General features: G+C 38.7%; 1 protein-coding gene across 1 annotated transcript in view; it reads right to left on the bottom strand.

Annotated features, from left to right (window-relative positions):
- Window positions 1-259: 259 nt before the first annotated feature.
- Window positions 260-19,605, bottom strand: part of RRAGD (Ras-related GTP binding D) — a 19,627-nt gene continuing 281 nt past the window's right edge. Inside the window, exons 2-7 of the mRNA XM_009582251.1 lie at window positions 13,158-13,453; window positions 12,549-12,748; window positions 11,457-11,571; window positions 5,485-5,627; window positions 3,520-3,668; window positions 260-1,570 (exon numbers count right to left, since the gene is read on the bottom strand). Of these exons, the coding sequence (XP_009580546.1) occupies window positions 1,419-1,570; window positions 3,520-3,668; window positions 5,485-5,627; window positions 11,457-11,571; window positions 12,549-12,748; window positions 13,158-13,400 (1,002 nt within the window). The 5' untranslated portion in view covers window positions 13,401-13,453 and the 3' untranslated portion in view covers window positions 260-1,418. The remainder of the gene's footprint in view (window positions 1,571-3,519; window positions 3,669-5,484; window positions 5,628-11,456; window positions 11,572-12,548; window positions 12,749-13,157; window positions 13,454-19,605) is intronic.

The following is a 19,605-nucleotide window of genomic DNA, read 5'->3' as shown; positions in this document are numbered from 1 at the left end:
ATCTTCCCTTCTGTCTCCAGAGCTATCTCAGCTAGGGGCAGATTAGTTATGAATGAGCAAGGTATAGCTCCCCTTACCTGTTTCTGGTGTATGGCAAGCTGCCTCCCATTCGGGTCAAGCTCTTCCCACTCCCAAGAGCTGCTGACAACACTGCTGGACCGCACATGCAATTGGTTTGCAGTGGGACTGGGAAAAAAAAGAGTTGCTCTTCCGGCTACAACTTGTAATTTTGTATCATTAATTAAACAAAACCAGTGAATACAGAACTCAGAAAGTAAGTTTTACTTCTTTTTAGGTTTGAGAGTGCTTTGCTGTCCTCGCTGACCCTGTGGCGAGTCTGCCCACATTCAGTATTAAAACAAAAAGTAGTGATGTATGCTGATTACTACAGCAGGTAGCTAGTCCAGACCTCATTTTAATGGTCTCTTCTTGATTTCAATCACAGACGTACCCCTATTAGAGGGAATCAGAACCCAGTGCTCACATCTTTAGGACTTCCCTATCAGTACATCAGAACGTCAGGGTGGAAATACATAGATTCTTCACTGCGCCAACTGTAGACGTGCAGGCTCTCAAAACAAACTTAGCAATGTAAATTCAAACTTTCAGATAAAACACTCTCCTCTGAAGCCTTATAAAAATACCAGTGCAACATAGAGCCATTTTACAAAACAGTTATCTTTATAGAAAGGTATTTTAGTGGTATATGCTGAGGTAAATAATAAAAACAGACCCAACAGAGGGCATGACCAGTGTTATGGAGAACTCCGGATGAAATTTGGCCAAAAGCCTGTTTTATAAAAGCTAATATTTACCTACCAGTTATGATCCCTGGTAAGGTGCTTATTGCTGTAATACTTCAAAATTATTCTTCAGTTTACAAATTGAAAAATATACGAAATTAGATCTGTATGAATGTTAGGTATTAGCTGTCACAAATTTTAAAAGGCATTGTACCAAGTTTTCTTAATTGTTTACTAACCAATTTGATTGTAGCAGGTAAATAAACTACAGCATACATTTTACCTGACACCATGCATCAAAATCACCATAAAAACCAAGTTTATCAAAGTCCAACTCCACAAGGAAAACATGAAAAAGTGCAAATTATGTACCCAGTATTTCTGTCACAGCTGTTTTTTCTTAATATGGCATGAAAAAGGTTTACAGCATATATTAAGAAAATTCTTACAAGTGTTCACCTCAATGCTTATATATACAACATTTTGCTCAAAGTGCTCACTATATGAAAAAAACTGATTGGATAAAAATATTTAAACAGTGCTTTCTGAACGTCCAGGGAAAATTCATATAATACATCAGTCCCATTTGTTTTCCTCTTCACTCAGTGCAATGAGATGCAGAAGTCACATCAACTTCACAAAAACTTTGTTTGCCACATTGCCAGAAAACCTCAGTTACAGTGGCATTCTTGGTGTCCCATTGGGAGTGGGTCTTTTATTTTTTTGCATGTGGCTTTGATGTTTTCGAGATCTTACTACTTTCATTCTTACTTCGAATACTTCTTGTATGGCTTTTCGAAAACAATGGAAATTGTAGTCTATTAATCCTACAGAGACAGAAATGTTTTCCATATTAATAAAGACATTTTTACAAATTAGGTAATGAAAAAATTGCTTATATTCTACATTTAGTGAAATACCACATTGTCTCTCTGGAGATCATAATTAGTGAATTTTCCAGGCATTTTTTTCTGTGCTAAGCAAAAGCACGTTTGATAAATACAAATAATTCAGTGAGCATTATAGTTTCATACTATGTCCGATATTAAATATACTTAAGAGAAAACAAATAGAAGTTCATTGGCAGATAACAAAGCCTTAACTTAATAAGAACTTTGGAGAAGTGCTCAGTATACTACAAGGAAAATTAAAATCTTTCCTAGAATATGGTGTCATCTTGTAAATTTGCTTTACAGAATAACTGTAATAAAAGTAAGTATCATCTAGTAATCAAAAAATTTTCATTTTTTTGACAATGCTTAAGCTTTGAAACGGATACTTGATAGAAATATTACCAAATAACAGCCAGCTATATTTCATCTTACATTGTAATTGAAAAATAACACAATAGACATGCTGTTAGATTACATACATACATAATAGGCAGATAATATTTCTATGTGAGTGGGCTGAATGTGATCCCACAGAAAAGCTGTAAAGCCACATTGGTAGTCAATTGGAAGACTTACTGGGTGCTACAATTATGTAATACTGCAACATAATTTTAGAATTTTGGTACTGAGCTTATGACCTCATTCAAGGTTAATGCCATAAGCTTTCTTAACTCAAATGCTGCAGTGTTTTCCACTTCAATTTTCCTAACAGGAGATGATACATATTTTAAGTGGTTTAAATCCACCACGTTTCACTTTGATTTTTTTTCCAGGAATTATTCTCCCTCTCCCTAGAGTTCAGACAAAATATTATGTGGAAGTCACCAGGCACCAAAAGCTAATCTGCATTATAAAACCAGATCTGTTCGGTTAAAGAGCACAGGCTACAGCACTAAGTGTCCCAAACTACGTAGACACAACAACCTGACACAGTTGCGGACAAACCCTAATGGGTGTTTGTTCAACACCGTGTCTTTTCTGAAACAGTGTTGTTAGTAGGTATGTCAAAGTAACACTTCTTATGCTTACAGCAAAAAACAGAAAGTGACCACATCTAACATTCATAGATAATAAAGGCGGTACGGGTATTAAGGAGAAATTCAACCAGTTGAAGTTCTGTAATATAAAAGCTAACTAGCCTCTCAAACAGCCCAGCAGACATGGTATGAGTACTGCATTCACAAACACACTAACACCAACTGGTGAATTAGTACCACAAGATGGGGACACAAGCCCAGATGATGGCTCATTCTTCCACTGCTCAGTTCTGGTCACAGGGCATTTCACTAAGACCAGTAACTCAGTGAACATCATGCCAGCGAGCAGAGCGATCATGAACTAAGCTTTCAGTATTGACCTTGACCAGGGCCAGAGAGATAACAAAAAAATTTTATGCACTTTAACTGCAAAATATGAAAGCCATCTTGTTCCCAAATACGCAGCTTTTCAAAAGCCTCCTTTCAGAGATGAGAAAAGCAAAAACATATTTCTTTCTATCAGCCAGTTTCAATAATTTTCCCTTGGTTATGGCACACAAGCTGTTCCAAATGCGTATGCTGGCACCAACAGGTACGAATCAACGTTAGCCAAGATAAACTGACACATTCTACTGTTGCAGATGGAAGCTTTACTGTACTGGATGTAAACTTTCATATGCTTTCATATCAGAAAGTTGTGAAATACATTTATGATTCCATCTTATCTTAATGCCAGCACAAATACCTCATGCCTTTAAACATGTTATGTAAGCTCTACCAAGCTGTACTTACCTTTAATACTCGTGATACAGCTAGAAACTGTTATCAGCTAATGACAACCACAGTTATCCATCAACTCGCTAATATAAGAGAAAAGTAATGCGATACTAGAAAAGGAAAAAATACCTTTTCTCTCAAAGCTTTCTTCTCTGACAAAACAAACAAGAGCAAGGAATTTTGTCACCTCTTTTAAATAAAGGACAGTTGTATTGTTCAGTTTTATGATTGCCATTGATTCTTTGTCATAAGGAGTTCCAGTGCCATCATCTTTAAGCCTAAGGGCAATATTCAAACAAACAGACAAACAAACAAACAAGAAAAGATAAGCCACCAGATGAACTAACAAAAATACTTCCACATTGGTTCTTTCACCAGATAATCTCAAACTTCATGAAATTTACATTTTAACATTTCAGGGAGGCTCTTCTTCAAATGACACACTACATAAACTAAGAAGACATAGAGATTAAATCATTTATCCAATCACACACCAAATCTTAGATCTGGGGCTAGAAATCAGATTGTTTCATTGCCAAGTACCTGAACTGGAGCCTTATTTTTTCATCTATTAGCTGCCAACCATTTACCACAAGGTTGTCTGTTTTCTTTTAATCAATGCACTATATTATGACTTTATCTAAAACATGTGAACCAGTAAGTCTGTACTGATAATTCCAAATCTAGTAACCTTGCTTGAGCAGTAGCAGCTGATGGATAGTTTAAGCCATCATGAGACTTTCCTCATGAGATGTTGGCTTTTGCAACATCATATCATGAGAAGAGATTTCTCCTTCACAGATGATATGTCATGATAATCACTGTATTAGTTTTGTACCTTGTAATTTTACCCTCATTCCTGAATGCACACACAGATCTTGTTAAATGGGTAGTTATCACCAACCTCGCAGAACAATTAGTATCAATAATATATTAAGGTAGTAAGTTCCACAGATGCTCCAGGAACAGAGGACAAGAAATTAATTATAGTATCATGTCTTTAGTGTATAGCTAAAAACACAGCAAGCAGATTTCTGGTGATAAATGCTACATGGTTACACAAAGACAGTGGCAGAGTGACATTTTGTGAATAGAGAGCCCCACTAGTGGTGTGGTACAGATAATAATTAAATGCATAGTCTTTTGAACTACACAGCAGCATCTTTCTCTGTACAAAAAAATTGCCACAGAATCAGCATCCTTTATGGTATACCTCTGTAAAACACAAGTTCTTGTACAGTTACTGAAGTGACCAACTCCAAAATCTGAAACATACAGTAGAATATACAAACTTAAGAAATTTTAGAAAGGTATTCAACAATTTGTGGTTCTTTTGAAGTTCTAATGCTTAGTGCACATTTGCACTAGGATTCTCCCTCGTACCTTCTCCAAGAGTGCAAGAAGCCTATCAATGGGTAAGAATGCAAGGCTACCAAAGACTACCACACTCTAAGCACGCTGTGGTTTGGCCTCCAAGTCTATGAATCTTAACGCACTAATTCTTAATGTGCCCCTGCCTTTCCCAGGAATAGCTGGCATTACACTTGGTCAAGGGCCAAGCCATTTAAAGTGTAAATTGCGAGGAGATGTACATGCTACCCCAGGAGATCTCCAGTTGCTAATGTATAAGGAGGGGAAACTGAAAAAAAAACCCCCACAAAGGTCATGTAGAGAAAAGAGGATGAACAGAGAACTGAAGCAAGAGTGAAACAGCTCTCTGAGGCCAGTAGAGGCCACTAGCTATTAAAGTAAACAAAACTAAATATGGCCTCACTTTTTTTTTTAAATGGGAGGCATCCTTCAGTTGAATTTGTCCGTGGGGAACAAGAAGTTAATGTTAATATTTCCTCGTATTTTAGGTTGGTTACTTCCCAGTCCTTTCTCCACATAAAATTATTAGCATAGAAAGAGGAAGGTGTTCACAGAAGAGGCTGGGCAGGGAATCTGTACCTCAGAGGCCTGCCATTTCCTCCTTCTTCCCTGTCCAGACAAATTACACATTCTCATTATTGTTTATACCTACATCGTTCTAATTTTGAGGCCATTCAGATTCTAGGTACACAATTTTATGAACAACATTAACAATTTACTTACCCATATATACAAGAAATGTCAATCACAACATCTATCATATCACAGCAGAGCTCATAAGTTTGCATATCCACTGGAGTACTGTCCGTTGCAATATAGATCTTACTGACTACATCAAATAAAAATGCTTTTTCAATCCCAGAATTCTATTTAAGAAAAAAAGAAAGAAAAATAAAATGGAAGCCATGTTTTCAAATTAATACCAAGCTTTTTTGTTCCCCTATTTGCCTGCTATACAAAAATCTAGGCTGAAGAAGTGGAAGTTAAACTGCAATCAAGCTAATTTTAAAAGAACCGTATATACAGCACTGTTGTATTTGTAGCAAACCATGATGCTCACAGACCTTCGAACAGTTTCTGCCTCTGAGCAGCCATAATGCCAAGTTACACTCCCAAACTTCCCCTCTCTGGAAAACATGTGGAGAGATTACAGGGGGGAAAATGCGGGGGGAAGGAATCTTCCAAGATCAAGCTTTTAGGTTTTTGATTCTAACAATGGACATAAAAAGGGAGCTGTAATTTAAAGTTATTCTAGCTGGACATGTAAGAAGGTAGAAACAAGGAAAAGAAAAAGTTGATGGACAAAGGCGGCAGTAGTGTTCAGGAACTATTTTCTCAAGGAAATTGAGACATTGTCTCATCGGGGTCTGTAGTTGTTTTACTGTCTGGTTCCTTAGAACATCTTTTGGGATCACAGGAGAAAGACCAGTATTTTGATGGTGCTCTTTCAGTTTTCATGTAGCATTGGTGGTTAAAGCCATGTTTATAACGCTAAGGCTTGCTAATGTGATGACAGCTATGTTCCTGTCATCCCGCCAAGCTGATTAAGACTCCCTCCTTACTAGAGATGTATCGTATTCACAGCTCTCAGCTGCTAGCCAGGAATGCTAGCTCATACTCTTTGTGTAGATAAGTAAACTGCCGTAAGCCTCTGCTTCCTGGAAAAAAAGAGGAAAAAAATGTGTACTGTTTAACTGAAAACAGTAGCTTTGCTTGCTGATATCAAGGGATTGCACCTGGGCAGCTGTCCCAGCATGAACAAAAAGGGTAATTTCCCAGTATTGCTAAAGCTCGAGCTATAAAATATGCTTCAGAATCAACTATACAAGGAAGAGGATCAACTTTCTCCCATCAAACCGAATTTTCTCCATATATGGGCTTCCCTTTTTAACATGGTTTGGGACTGCTGCCACAGCAGTTTTGTAACTACCCAAAAACACACTGAAAACCCCTAACAAGTTTTAATAGCTTCAGCTTCCTTTGTAGTTACAGAACTTTTCCTTTTTCTTCTTCTTCTTTCTTAAGTCAACCATTTAACAATTAGTTAAGAGACTAACGTGATCCTCCTACTTTCCAAATTTCCCAAAATAGGTAGAAAAATTTCAACCCTAGGTATGCTATTGAACAATGGCCAGCAATATTTTGGGCATTTCTTCTTAAAGAGGCTTACTTCTGCTACTATTGCACACACAACTAGGGCTGGGAACACCCATCAATAATAACAGAGTATAGAGGTGAATTTCTTGCATTTCCTTACGGAAAAGACTCCATGAGTGGCACATTTCAGTAATTCATTAATAAAAGAAATATCCAAAACAAAATATACACGGAGAATATTTTAGGTACATGGGCTGAAGCACAAGATGTACAAGGAGAGCCTCAAAGAACTGGGTTTGTTCAGCCTGAAGAGAAGGCTCATTGCTATCTACAAATACCTAATGTAAGGGTGCACAGAAGACGGAGCCAAACTCTTCTCAGAGCTACAGTGTTGAAGGACAAGAGACAAAAGGCACAAGCTGGAATTCTGACTTGATACAAGAAAAAAAAGTTTAGCATGAGAGTGGTGAAGCACTAGGAGCATGCTGACCTCAGACGTTGTAGAGTTTCCATCCCTGGAGATACACAAAGCTGGACTGGACCCAGCCATGAGCAACTTGCTCTAACTGGTCTGACTCTGAGCAGGAGCTGATCTCTAAAGGTCCCTTTCAGCCTACATGGCTCTATGAGTCTATGTTCTTTGAGCACTAAGAACAAAAATGCATCCATATTTATATTGGTTATTCTGGCCACACATGATAGTTTTGTAATCTTAATTTTTAAATAATAATTCTGACAGCGCCTCACATACCTCAACAGATGCTGTCAAATAAGATTAATCACAAGATTCAGCTGTAAATATCACATAAGTATATAGCTGTAATTCATTGCCAAAATACATATTTGAAAATACAAGTCATTTTAGACAAAAGAAGTTGGAACTCGAGCCCTGTAGTGTCATTCATGAGGAGTCGATTATAAAGTTTGTATTATATAAAGAGAGACATAGTCATAATTTCAGCTGTACAGGTAAGATGTACCCTAAATTATTAAGATGCCAGTGACAATATAGTAACATTTAACAATGAGAAGTGATTTTTCCATCTCAGAACTCCAGCTGCTGCAGCCTGCCTGTACTTGCAGTGACAGTTTAAAAGGTTTCCATCTTGAGATGTTTGCCATGCTAGCAGTTATGCCTGCTGGTAAGGCAGACCTTGGTGTCTTAACTTAAACCATGCTTGTTTTCAGTTGAAACTAATACATCGTGGTAGGACCTGCTGGGAAACTGGCACATACTCGCTTCTGTCGAACTTTGTACGGTGACAGAAACCTCGGCAAAAGGATAGGATGGACCGCCAGGAGCACTAACCACTAAATTGTACCCACATGACTTCACAGATTTCATTTGCCAGGGTTTTTAGTACAACTTTAACTGAAAAAGCAAAGGATTTGTTTGTGACAAAATTGCTCAAGGAAAAACAAATATCAGTACAAACAATAATTACAAGTCATAAAAAACCACGAAACAGTGGATGAAAAATACTATTCAAAGAGACATATCATTAATGCTCAGTCAAGGAAAATAACAATAAGAAATCAGCTGTTTCTGTTACTAGAGCAGGAGGGTTCCTTGTTAGAGAAACAAAGGCCAACAGCTGCCTTATGCAACTGAATGAAATGCTGCCATTGATGTCAATGAGAGCAGGGCCAGAACAAGCAATAGTCATCTCGGACACAACCCTACAGTCTGCAAAGAAGATGCAACATGCGCTAGAAGCTCTATCAAGCACTCTGAATTGACGTAAGAGTACTCCTTGGCTAACCTGAACCAAGAGAGTCATTGCGAAAAATCTTCTGCAATGAATATATGAGATTTTATTTTGGATAGGTAAAAACCACGAGTTAGTTGAAATTCAAAGCATGCTTCTCAACTATACTGGGTTTGATAAAGTAGAAGGCAGTTGCTATTCTTTAAATGGAATGGGTTCAGTAAAACTGGCAGTATTACTCCAATTTCTAGGTTAGGTAAATGGGCCTATCTTTTTCCTTCTTGAAAGTATGAAAAGTAAGCCAGATTTTGTCCCTAAAAAAGTAATTTTTAAAAGAACTTACAGGATATCACCAGTGACTTACAGCTAAGAATGAATTTTGGACAGTTATTTAAACAAGCCTTGTGGCAAACAGCAGATTTAGTGAATTAATTTTAATTTTAAATACTACATTTGAATTACAGATTACGAAATTTAAATCATTAAATAAAAAAACCTGTACTTAATTTTATTTTTACCATGATAACTCATTGTTTTTAACACATACTTTTTAACATCCTCCAAGAAACCCCCAACAACCCTAGAATGAAAATCCGCATTCCTGTATCACACAACTGGATTGCTTGGTAAGGCCACAGTAATTAAAAAACAGACATCCTTCTATATGAAGCTGATAAGAGTGTTAGTCAGGTAAGATTTACAGGGGTTTTGAATGCCTAACCAACTGTTATTTTATGCTTTACAAGCAGTTACATTAAAGAATGTAGAAGCAGTATTATCACACTGATGGTTCCTCAAACGTACAACCTAACACACTGGCACTACAAAGTTAGGCAAAAACCTGCTGTGAACTTAAGAGTGATCACAGGTCTATTTTTGTAATCATCAGCTTTTCACGTTGGAAGTCTTCATGGCATAAATGAAAGCAAATCCTTATGAATATTGTTGCAAAACCCAAACTAGAACACCAATACACCCACACTTTGATATCCAGCACACTGGCTTCCTGAAGTAAGGCATGACCAAAATCCATGTCAGGATTTGTTGTCACTAAGTTGTGAAAGTAAAGAGGCACCTGCTAACTAATTCTATGCCGGAGAATGATGTTTAGTCTTCCTGTGGTTGCAAATAGAGTCATTCCGAGTCTCCTGTCTACACATAGAAGATACTCGTAAAAACAGAGAGCAAGCATGGAGGACATAGTGATGCAGCTAAACCTTGCTATAGGTCATTAACAAACTGGATTTTGCTCTATTTCGAGCTAAGAAACAGCCTGAGACTGTTTTCCCTACTGACTTGGGGGAATAGCATACCTCTCACTTTTTTGGACTTCCCATTCATTTGGAAGATTTGTTCTTCCTTACAAACTATATTTGATATTCTAGATATTATTGGAGCTGCCTTCTGGGTGTTCCAGACCCACAAGCAACTGTCATCAGTCATTCAGGAAGAAGCTCGTGCTCGACTCATCCAGTGGTTTGGTACAAATTCTTCACCAACTCCAAACAGTGAGGAGACCCCATACAGAGATCTGACTCACAATATGAGTGACTGGGGTGACTCTGGCACAAGCAGGACTATCGTTCAGACAGTCTTCTCTTTAAGACTTTGTAGCATATTCAATATCCAATTGCTCCAGAACTGTTGTCATCATTCCTTCATTACCTTTCTGTCCTATGTGGAATTTGAGACTGGATGATAACTGGTATACAGTTCAGCCATTTTGGTAGAAACAGATCTTTGTAACAAACCATTCATTATAAAATAGCATCACTTGTTACTTAATAGTAAGAGAATAAGTTTTGGAAAGACCTTCCTCTAATCCTAGCTCTCCCTTTCAACAACACATCCAACTTTTTTCTCTCTTCATTTTCACACCCTACACTGAGAAACTGTGAAGTCTAATTTTATCTTACAGGCTGTTGAATGATATTAAATAATTTCATTACTTCAAAATCACAAAAAAGGCACAACAAAATATCTTGCTTGGAAACTGAAGCTTGACAAGTTAATGCTAGATGCAAGGTGCAAAATTAGAATACTGTGAGAAAGGGTGCAGTTTCAGGAGCTGCTATGACCTGACTTAACGACCACCAAAATGGGGAGTTCCCCCTTTTCACAACCTACTCACTGTGTTCCCCTTTGCTCATGGCCACACTTTCCCATCCTTTATCGTGTGCCAAAACAAGAGGATGTTGGACTCCTCCATGACCTGCTTTTAACTAAATTAAACAGTGCATTAGTGTGTGTCATAGTGACTCCATGAGGGAACAGGCGAGCATCAGAACCAGTACAAAGGAGAGGAAGGGACCACACATACAGGAACAGTGGAGCAAGCAATTACCTCCACAGTGGTAACAAGCCACTGGATATACAAAGCTCTCTAACTGGCCTTGGGAGTAACTATGGAAGCTGTGAAAGTTGCAATGGACTCTACCTCTAAAACTTTCAAGAGAACAGAAGATTTTCTTAAGTGGGTTAAACTTCGATACAAAGTAGAATTAATTCTAGGAAGCTCTACATAAGAGGTCAGACTAGATGATGTTCCTTTAAGAATTTATTTACACGAATTTTAAGTATTATTTAAACAAATGCACACAGCACAGACCTTTGCAACATTCAGATTAATGTATGAGCGGAAAAGTGATGGCTGCTAACCCACTTTATGTGATTCAGGAAATACTGTGAGTATCTCAGCAGCTCAGCAACACTGTTTAATAGACAGGGAGGTGAGGCCAAGCTGCACATGGGTGCATTTCAACTAAGTTTTGATCATTTCTCTGAGAGTTCACAGTGCTCATAATCTCTCAGAAGGCAGCAAACAGAATATCTGAACATGCATGTTGGACATAGCTGGATCTACAGACAAAGTATATAACAAGTACTTACTGAAATAAAGATGTTAAGCAGGTTTTCCAGTGTTGGCAGCTGTGGAATCAGTTTCTGTACCACTTTGCTAAATGCTTCAAATATAGAATGATCATATATGCTTGTCAGATAAAAGCTGGAAAAAAACGTCACCACATTTTCCTTTTAGCCACATACTGTGAACATGATGTACCTTTCATAATACGAGTGAAATGAAATATTGTCAAACAGCAAGTGCCTACACTTATGCAATTACCTCTTGTGATCAAAAGTCACATGTTATGATTGAAGCATAGGACTTCATTTCTATACAGAAAAACCCTAGACACTGCAAACTAGACCTCAGTGTAGAACTTCATGATGCAACTCCCACCTTGGTATTCTTACGAAAATATTTTTCAAATTGCAGGAAAGGAATATTACTGCCTGTTGTGATCCACTTTTTGAAAGCTGTGGACCCATTTAACAATGCAATGATGCAATCAAGTTAAGAGCTCTAAAGAGCTGTCATGTTCACGGAGCAGGTCTCTCTCTTTAATATATTTGTATTTGGCTTTAAGTGCTACAAAAGACACAACAACTTGATGTCCTCTAGTTCCCAATCTGCAGAAGTCCATTATTTTTCATTAATTGCTACAACAATCTGCTTTATCAGCAGACATAAGGCAAAGATACAGCACCTGTCTTCCCAAGTGGCTCCAAGCAGGCTGCAGCAAGTGAGGACTAGTGACTGGGAGGGGACTGTGAGGCAGACAGGTTTCAAAGAAGGCAAAAGTGATGTAGGTAACATATACACTCTATTGGCTGGAGCTCTACTGGTTGCTGCCACTGTCCAAGCAACTTATTTCAAGACAGCAGCTGCAGCAAAAACTGGTAGGACTCTGGCATATTTGTCATTTGTTTTTAAGCACATCTCCTATCCATCTTTCCCTCCAAGACAGCAATCAGAAATAAGATACTTTGTTTGGCTCAGGTCAAATGCAATGTCTCTGTTATCCTTTTCCTTCATATATCAAAAGCTTGTTGCCTGCTACTTCAAGAGAACAGAAAATGATAACTTGTCAAATAAGCCGCTTTCCTCTTTAGGATTCTCTGCACAGCAGCTTTTCTCACCTGAGGTGAATCTTCTCCAATCCAGCATCTGCAAGGTCATCATTTGCCCTCTGGTGAATATCTCTTTGCGTTTCAATCTTGTGATCATCAGATAAGCCATCCACTTTATGGATAAAGATTTCAAAGTTGATATCTGGATTCACTTTATAGGCTCTTGTCACAGTAAGATGCAGCCGAGCTAATGCTTCCATATAATCATCCTAATGAAGGAAAAAGAAAAGCTACAACTGTAGGAAAGTTCTTAAAAATATATATAAATTTTTATGATACTTACTTTTAGATAATACTACAGTTCAACAACAGCTTAATTTTTTAATTTCTTATAAGCAGAAGCCTGAGTCTACATCCAGCATGTGCACCAATCTCATGCTGTCAGCACTTAGGAGTCTGAGCAAGAACCTTGAGATGTTAAAGCAAATTAGTTAACTTTTGAACATACTGCACAGAGAGATTAAAAATAACCAAGCAGCTCTTCAAGTTTTAATTACTTTCTCTTAATGTGTGTTTGTGATGTAAGTTATTTGCTTTGAAAAAATCTCTGCTTTTCAACCCATTTGTCTATTGCTGAAGGAAGAAAAGAAAAAGGTAGCTTAAACCCCCTTTTTTTACCTGAGAATCAATAACAAATATCAGTGCTCCAGTGCCTCTGAAAATCATCTCATAGTCAAACGTAGGGTCAAAGAAGTCAATTTGCCCAGGAAAATCCCATATCTGAAAGTTGACAAAGGAGCTGTTGGAAACATCCTCTCTGCAGATCTTGTTTGTGCTCTCCAAGAAGAGAGTCTCATTTGGCGACATTTTGTGAAAGACAACTTTCTGAATGGAAGACTTCCCACTTCTTCTCAATCCCATGAGCAGGATTCTTGGCTTAACTTCAGTACTGAAGGGATCATTGAAATCCAAAACTGAATAAAATCACACAAGAAGAAAAGTAATATACTATGGCAATATAATTAGTAACTGTAAGATAACATGCATTTGACATTTATTTTCATGACATTTTTACTTGGATTTATGCAAATGTTACCAATTTTTAAGCTTAGGGAGCGGTGCTACAGGCATTTTAACTTGAATTATTTGCCCCTTAGGCTATACTATCAGAAAACCTACTTCTCACCTGTAAGACAAAGACTATAGAAGGTTTGATTGCTCAGTTTGCATGTGAAAAATGTGTTATCACACACAGACATCCTAAAATACCTAATTTTACTCTAATTAACACTATCCCACATACATTCTAACCCAACTTTAAAATAATACAATCTGGTAACAAACACCCTTGTCAACTGATCGCACTGCTGGAAGAAAGGAGTAACTTTGTGTTAGTTACATCTGTGTGATCTTCCTAAGGCTACATGGGGCCTTCCTTCCTCTAAAATAAATAAATAAATAAATAAATAAGTCTATCGATAAATAAAATCACACATCCCAGGAGCTATAGGAAAAGGACAACTCAGCAGGCAAACAACTCCTCTATGTTGGGACTTACAACACAGTACTGAGCTCACGAGGAGTCCTTTTCTAAGGTAGTTAGGATTGCACCTGCTATTGAATAATTTGTGTTACCATCTCTAAAAGTTTGTTATCCAATAAATAAGAGGATTACCCCCTGCCTATTTGCAAAACAAAGGCCTGGGAACACAGTGACTTCATTGTGTTACCTACCTCAGTTTGAAACTGGTACCACTAAACCAGAACATTTTCTAGTGCTGACGCAGTTATATTAGCACAAAGGTAGTTACGGGAGTAAACTATACTGTTGTATCTGTAAGGACATAAATGTATAGCTATCCATACCTGTAAGCACACCAACTTCAGTTTCAGGTATCTCTAATCAAAACAGCTACAACAGTCTCAATTGCTGCATTTAGTTGGGCTATAACTTTGAAATGTCCAAGCTGAAAATGGTACTGCACATATATGTAAAAAGCTTTCCAATACCTCTGTGATATCCTGTCTGCAGCATCGAACACAAGCAACACAAAAAAATGAGTTGTCAAGGCTAAATCTGCAGAGTAAGGCTCACAGCACACAATGGTCAGGTTTAAAATACTGGTCAGACAACAGGCTAAACACACTAGTTGTCAGGCAGACCTTCTCCCACCCACTGCAGTACAGACTATTCAACGTAACTCAGAGCACAACATAATTGCATTTCTTTGTCTTTTTCTGCTGGGATAAATTTTGAATTGCAGAAAAACAGCACACATTTGTTCATATGCATCCTTCCTGCATATGCCCTGCATACTTTAAGTGCTCAACTTTACTCCAAAAGTACAAAAATCCAAAACAAGAAACCTCAGCAACAACAACTTGAACCTGTCAATTTATTACACAGCCTTATGGGCTGAAAAACATGGAAAGCTTGAAGGAATCCTTTGCCTTGGAGCATGTTTTGCACCCAGGGGTGGTGATCACATCCGTCCTCTTGTGTTCCTCGAGCCTCACTCACAACTTTCAGAAACGCAAGAGCAGGATGTGCCTGCCGGGAGGGCACAGAACCTTGTTCACATCTGTTTGTGCCTCCTGAGCTTCAGTTACCCAGAACTGGGGCTTCTCAACTGAAGGTCTTGCAGTGTTAGCGTAAAACATCCCCTTGGCACCATCTACTGGCTTGTGAGCAGTTATGCCACTCAGTGTGGGCCCACGTCACCACAGTGACTGACAGGAGTGGAAAACTCATTATCGGTGGGATCCTATCCATTTAAAATACATTTCAAAGGCCTTGACAGGTATTGCCTCTTACTGTGCTCGTTAATTATCACACAGGAAACATTGCCAGGCTGGAGCAGTGCACAGATAAACCCCTTCAAGAAGAATAGTGACAGGTAACTCCGTAAGAATCTCATCCTCCTAACACAGCAATGGCGAACTTCTGCTGATCCACAGACAACAAATTTCGGAAGTAATAAATGGCAGCCAACACGCTGCTCTACTCTTCCTGTCAACCTGAACAGTGACAGTACCCTTCTGTGGCTGCAAGAAGCATTTGCCTACAATACTTCACACCTATAGTGGAATAATAAACATCTGCTCTAGGACTATGTAACAATATTTTATGTTTTGAGGGTACAGTCTTGTCAATAAAGCAAACCAAAGGTACAGGATTTAACAGTGTTTCCTCCACCCCACTCTCTTCTCTAACGCACAAATTTTCCACAGCTGCCAAATGTATAGTCGCAATTTCATTAATGTGCATATATCCATACATCATGCAATTTGCATTTTGGCCATCAGAAGGGAAAACAATTCATTCAAAGCTTTACAAGAATTAGTTTGAGTAAAATACTTTGTAAAGGTATACAAAGAACAGACTTCTCATTGAGGCTTTACTGCATGTTTCAAAAAATTAAAAAACCTCCCATTTTCTTTGTATGCAACAGAACTTACGAAGTCTAATTTGCTATGGATTTGTACTTCGTGTCCCCTTCCTCTCCCCACCACAATAACACCAACTTCCCCTTTTATGTCTTATGACATATCCTCCAAATAACAGATATGACATGCTGTGGCTGATCTGGAGCTAAACACATGCCGGTTGGCTACACCATACACACCGCTTTGCCAGCTGCTGCCACAGAGAACACACACAGCTGCCCCCCTGTCCCTCCGAGGACACTTTCATTTGGGTCTCTCTTCTCTTCTGAATGCCAGTTTTCATCAAACTTGTGGGAACTTAATCATCTTTGAGACATCCTTCGTCCAAATTTGGTTGAAGTGGACAGCGGTTTCCAAAGTTCTGACCGGTGATGAGACAACCAGAGGACAGGCTACCTACATAACTCCCTTTTCTTTAAGAAATAGGCTAAAAACTCACACGTATCTAAAAAAAAATTTTAAATAACTTGGGGTTTTTCATTGTTGTTGTATTAAATTATTCCAGGCTGTTAGATTTTTATGGACTGTAATACTTACTAGAAAAAAATTGCTTTATATTAAAGCCGTACTAAAAAAAAAAAACCACAGTTGCAAGTGCAGAGTTACCAACGAGAAGAACGAACACTAGCTCTTCTGCTTGTAAGACTGTTATTTAGCTTTGGAAATCGTGCCTGTTCAAAGACAGAGAAATGTAGATGTGTATCATCCAAACCTGACTAGATAGCAAGGCTGCTATAGCACTTTCCTCTGAGAGAGAGTTAAGAGATTACCTTATATGTAAAGGAATTGGACGATGTGCTGCCTGCCCACATTCCTTTGCAGAGTACATGACAACTCCTTCTTTAATTTGCCACAGAAATGCCAGTAGATGTATCACTGCAACTTCCCAGACTCGGTTACTGAGTGAGATCATAATATGCCTAAGAGAAACACTAAACTCTTCTCTATTCTGTAATGGGAAAGATAATTTTCCCTGTTGTGAGATGCAACACATTTCCTGCTTCATTCACTTTTCCAAAGAGTGAATGATATAAAATGCCAGTTTCTAATGCATATCAACAGTCCTTCATATTTCACCATTTTTAAGCAGCCATAAAGAACAGAAGTCATGCTGGTTATAAGCCATATCCTTTGAAGTATTCACAAATTAAACTTAAACCCAAAAGCATTTTCCCCACAGAGAAGCACTAAATTCCTTACAAAATGTCTGTTGTGTCCTTGCTTATGGAGTGCAATTTGCGTGCGTTGCAACGTGCAGAAGAGCCCAGCTCTGAGGAGTTGAGAACTGCACGCAGTAGTCCTGACCTGTCTCACCAGGATGCAGAGCACACAACGAATACTCTAATATCTCCTTCATGCTATTAGAGATATTCATTGATAACAAAAATGGTTTTTGAAGCCCATCCTGAATTCTGCATCAATTGCAACTAATTGTCAAGGCAGGTGACTATCAGCGCTTCACAGGCATGTGTGATGGGGATGCCACATTGGAAGGCGTATTTGTAGATCTCGCCAGTTTTCAAACATCCAAACAAAGCACTGCAGTTCATCTGCTCAAGTGACATCAAGCCAAAAGAAATTATTTTGCTCATTACCATCCGTAAGGTACCAAGCCTCTGAGCCTAGTTTTGAACTAATACAGCTAATAATGGTTACCTTTTTGCCAACTAATGCAATTATGTTATTTTTAAATTTTAACCTTTTTTATGTAAAGGAGAATGAGCAGTCCCAAACTTTCCACTCGTACCTCCAAGCCCATTGATCTCGTAGCATTTCCAGTACTACTGCGACTGTGATATTGGCAGCACTTTGGAGTGCTGTCAAGACAACAGCCCTACAAAAAACATACAATGAACATCTTCAATGCTAGCAGATGGTCTGAGCCTAATGAGTTAACAGAAAAAGCTTACAGGCAATCAAGAAAGCTGTTTAGCTACTGTGGATTCATAAACATTGCAGAAATGCCTGGTGGAAGGCAATTCTTGTGGCTAAAGAAAAGACTCAGAACCAGAAGACCTGGTTCCACTCTGCCACAAGTGTGGCACTGTGAAATGATATGTCTTAAAGCTACTTCCTTGGACACTCTGCGGAGGGTTTCCTTGCTTCTAAATACTTTTTAATTGCATATATCAAAAATATGAGTAGGCTGTATGTAAACTAGGCGCTTTGAGGTCTCTGAATATGACCCCATGTGTAAAGTAAAAAGATTAAGAAGAGGACAAGAGACGTTGTTTCAGCATTCAGGCTGGAGACAAGAAACCAGTATGGGGTGAGAGATGACCAATATGAAGTTTTGAAATCTCCCATATGCCTACAAGCACAAATTATGGTTTTACTTTTAAGCCTGGCTTCTCCCTTCACTTTCAACAGCCAGGCATTGAAGCTGTTCTCCTTATATTGCCCTTTCCATTCTTTCTTTGTAGAAAAGTGGAGGCTGTGACACTGAATTTTGGGCTACTTACAGTACAGATCCAGGAATAGAGAGAGGACAAAAACTGGGAAAAGGAAAGCCCCTTGCCCTGCAGCCCAGTGTTAAAGACAGACGCAAATCCCAACCCCCTCCGTTACAGATGCTCTATGCCTCTTTCCCCAGAGAATTCAGAACGAAACAGAAAGCCAGGGGATCTGGACTATTAAAATGGCCCTTTGTTTTAATCCTGTCTAAAAAAGGTCCCTGCATGGACTGCCTTCTCCTGCTATTCAGGATGTAAAGGTTTGTTTCTGTTAAGTGCAATATTCTGGTGTTACTATGAAGAAGCAATTGAAATTTTTAGCAGTCTAACAAAGTTCCTATCGAAAAATATCTAAGTAAATTCCTCTGAGGACAGAATATGGATTACTTCTCTACAGAAAATGCCAAGTTAGTTTAGCACCAAAGAAATATGCTAAAATATATTCTCTCTGCATCGAAATAAATGCAATTTTTTATTAGTTTCAAATAAGACTTTAGTCTCAGCTACAGCTCTTATATCCTAGCATTCCCACAGCTTTTCACCATGAAGGCTTTTTCACCATGAAGGCTTACACTCAAAGCACTGACCTTCCCCCCCTCCCCAAAATTGCATTAGTCAATGCGATACCTCCCATGGCAGCCTGTAGGACTGGGCTTTTAAGGAGAAGGGTTCTGCATGCTAATAATCAAAGTAGCCTTAAAACATGTGGCCTTTTATTATGCTCTTATAAAAAAGCAATTCTTTTTTCACCCTGAGATACTGAGAGTTCTCCAAGCTCCTTTGTGAAACACGTCTCAGAAGAATGAATTCAGGCTCTGAATGAAAGCAACAGGCTCTGAGCTGGCATTGCCTCTTTTTACTGAATGAGACTGCTTTTCCTGGTAAGCCTGTCCTTCCTAGCATCACCATCCATACTGACACAGATACGCAGCGAGTAACGAGGGTCCTCATATGCACAGACATACCGACAACAGACATTTAGCGGAGCCTGCCACTGTGGGGACTGACATTCACAGCTGCAGAGCAGCCCTGGACACAATGCTGCGTGTTGGCCGCTGCCTTTTATAGCCTGACACCCAACCCCCCCGCCTCCTTGGCATACTCAGGTCACATCACCAGGCTGGGGCCACTAATAAGTCTCACCCCAGACATGCAAAATACTGAAAGGAGATTACCTCCACCACCACTTTGTTTGCACTCCTTTTGCCTCCTCCCTCTCCCCCAAC

This window comes from Fulmarus glacialis, unplaced genomic scaffold (assembly GCF_000690835.1).
Source record: "Fulmarus glacialis isolate BGI_N327 unplaced genomic scaffold, ASM69083v1 scaffold587, whole genome shotgun sequence".
Taxonomy (NCBI): Eukaryota; Metazoa; Chordata; class Aves; order Procellariiformes; family Procellariidae; genus Fulmarus; species Fulmarus glacialis.
Note: the sequence above shows the minus strand (reverse complement) of the source record. Positions and strands in the feature narration are given on the sequence as shown.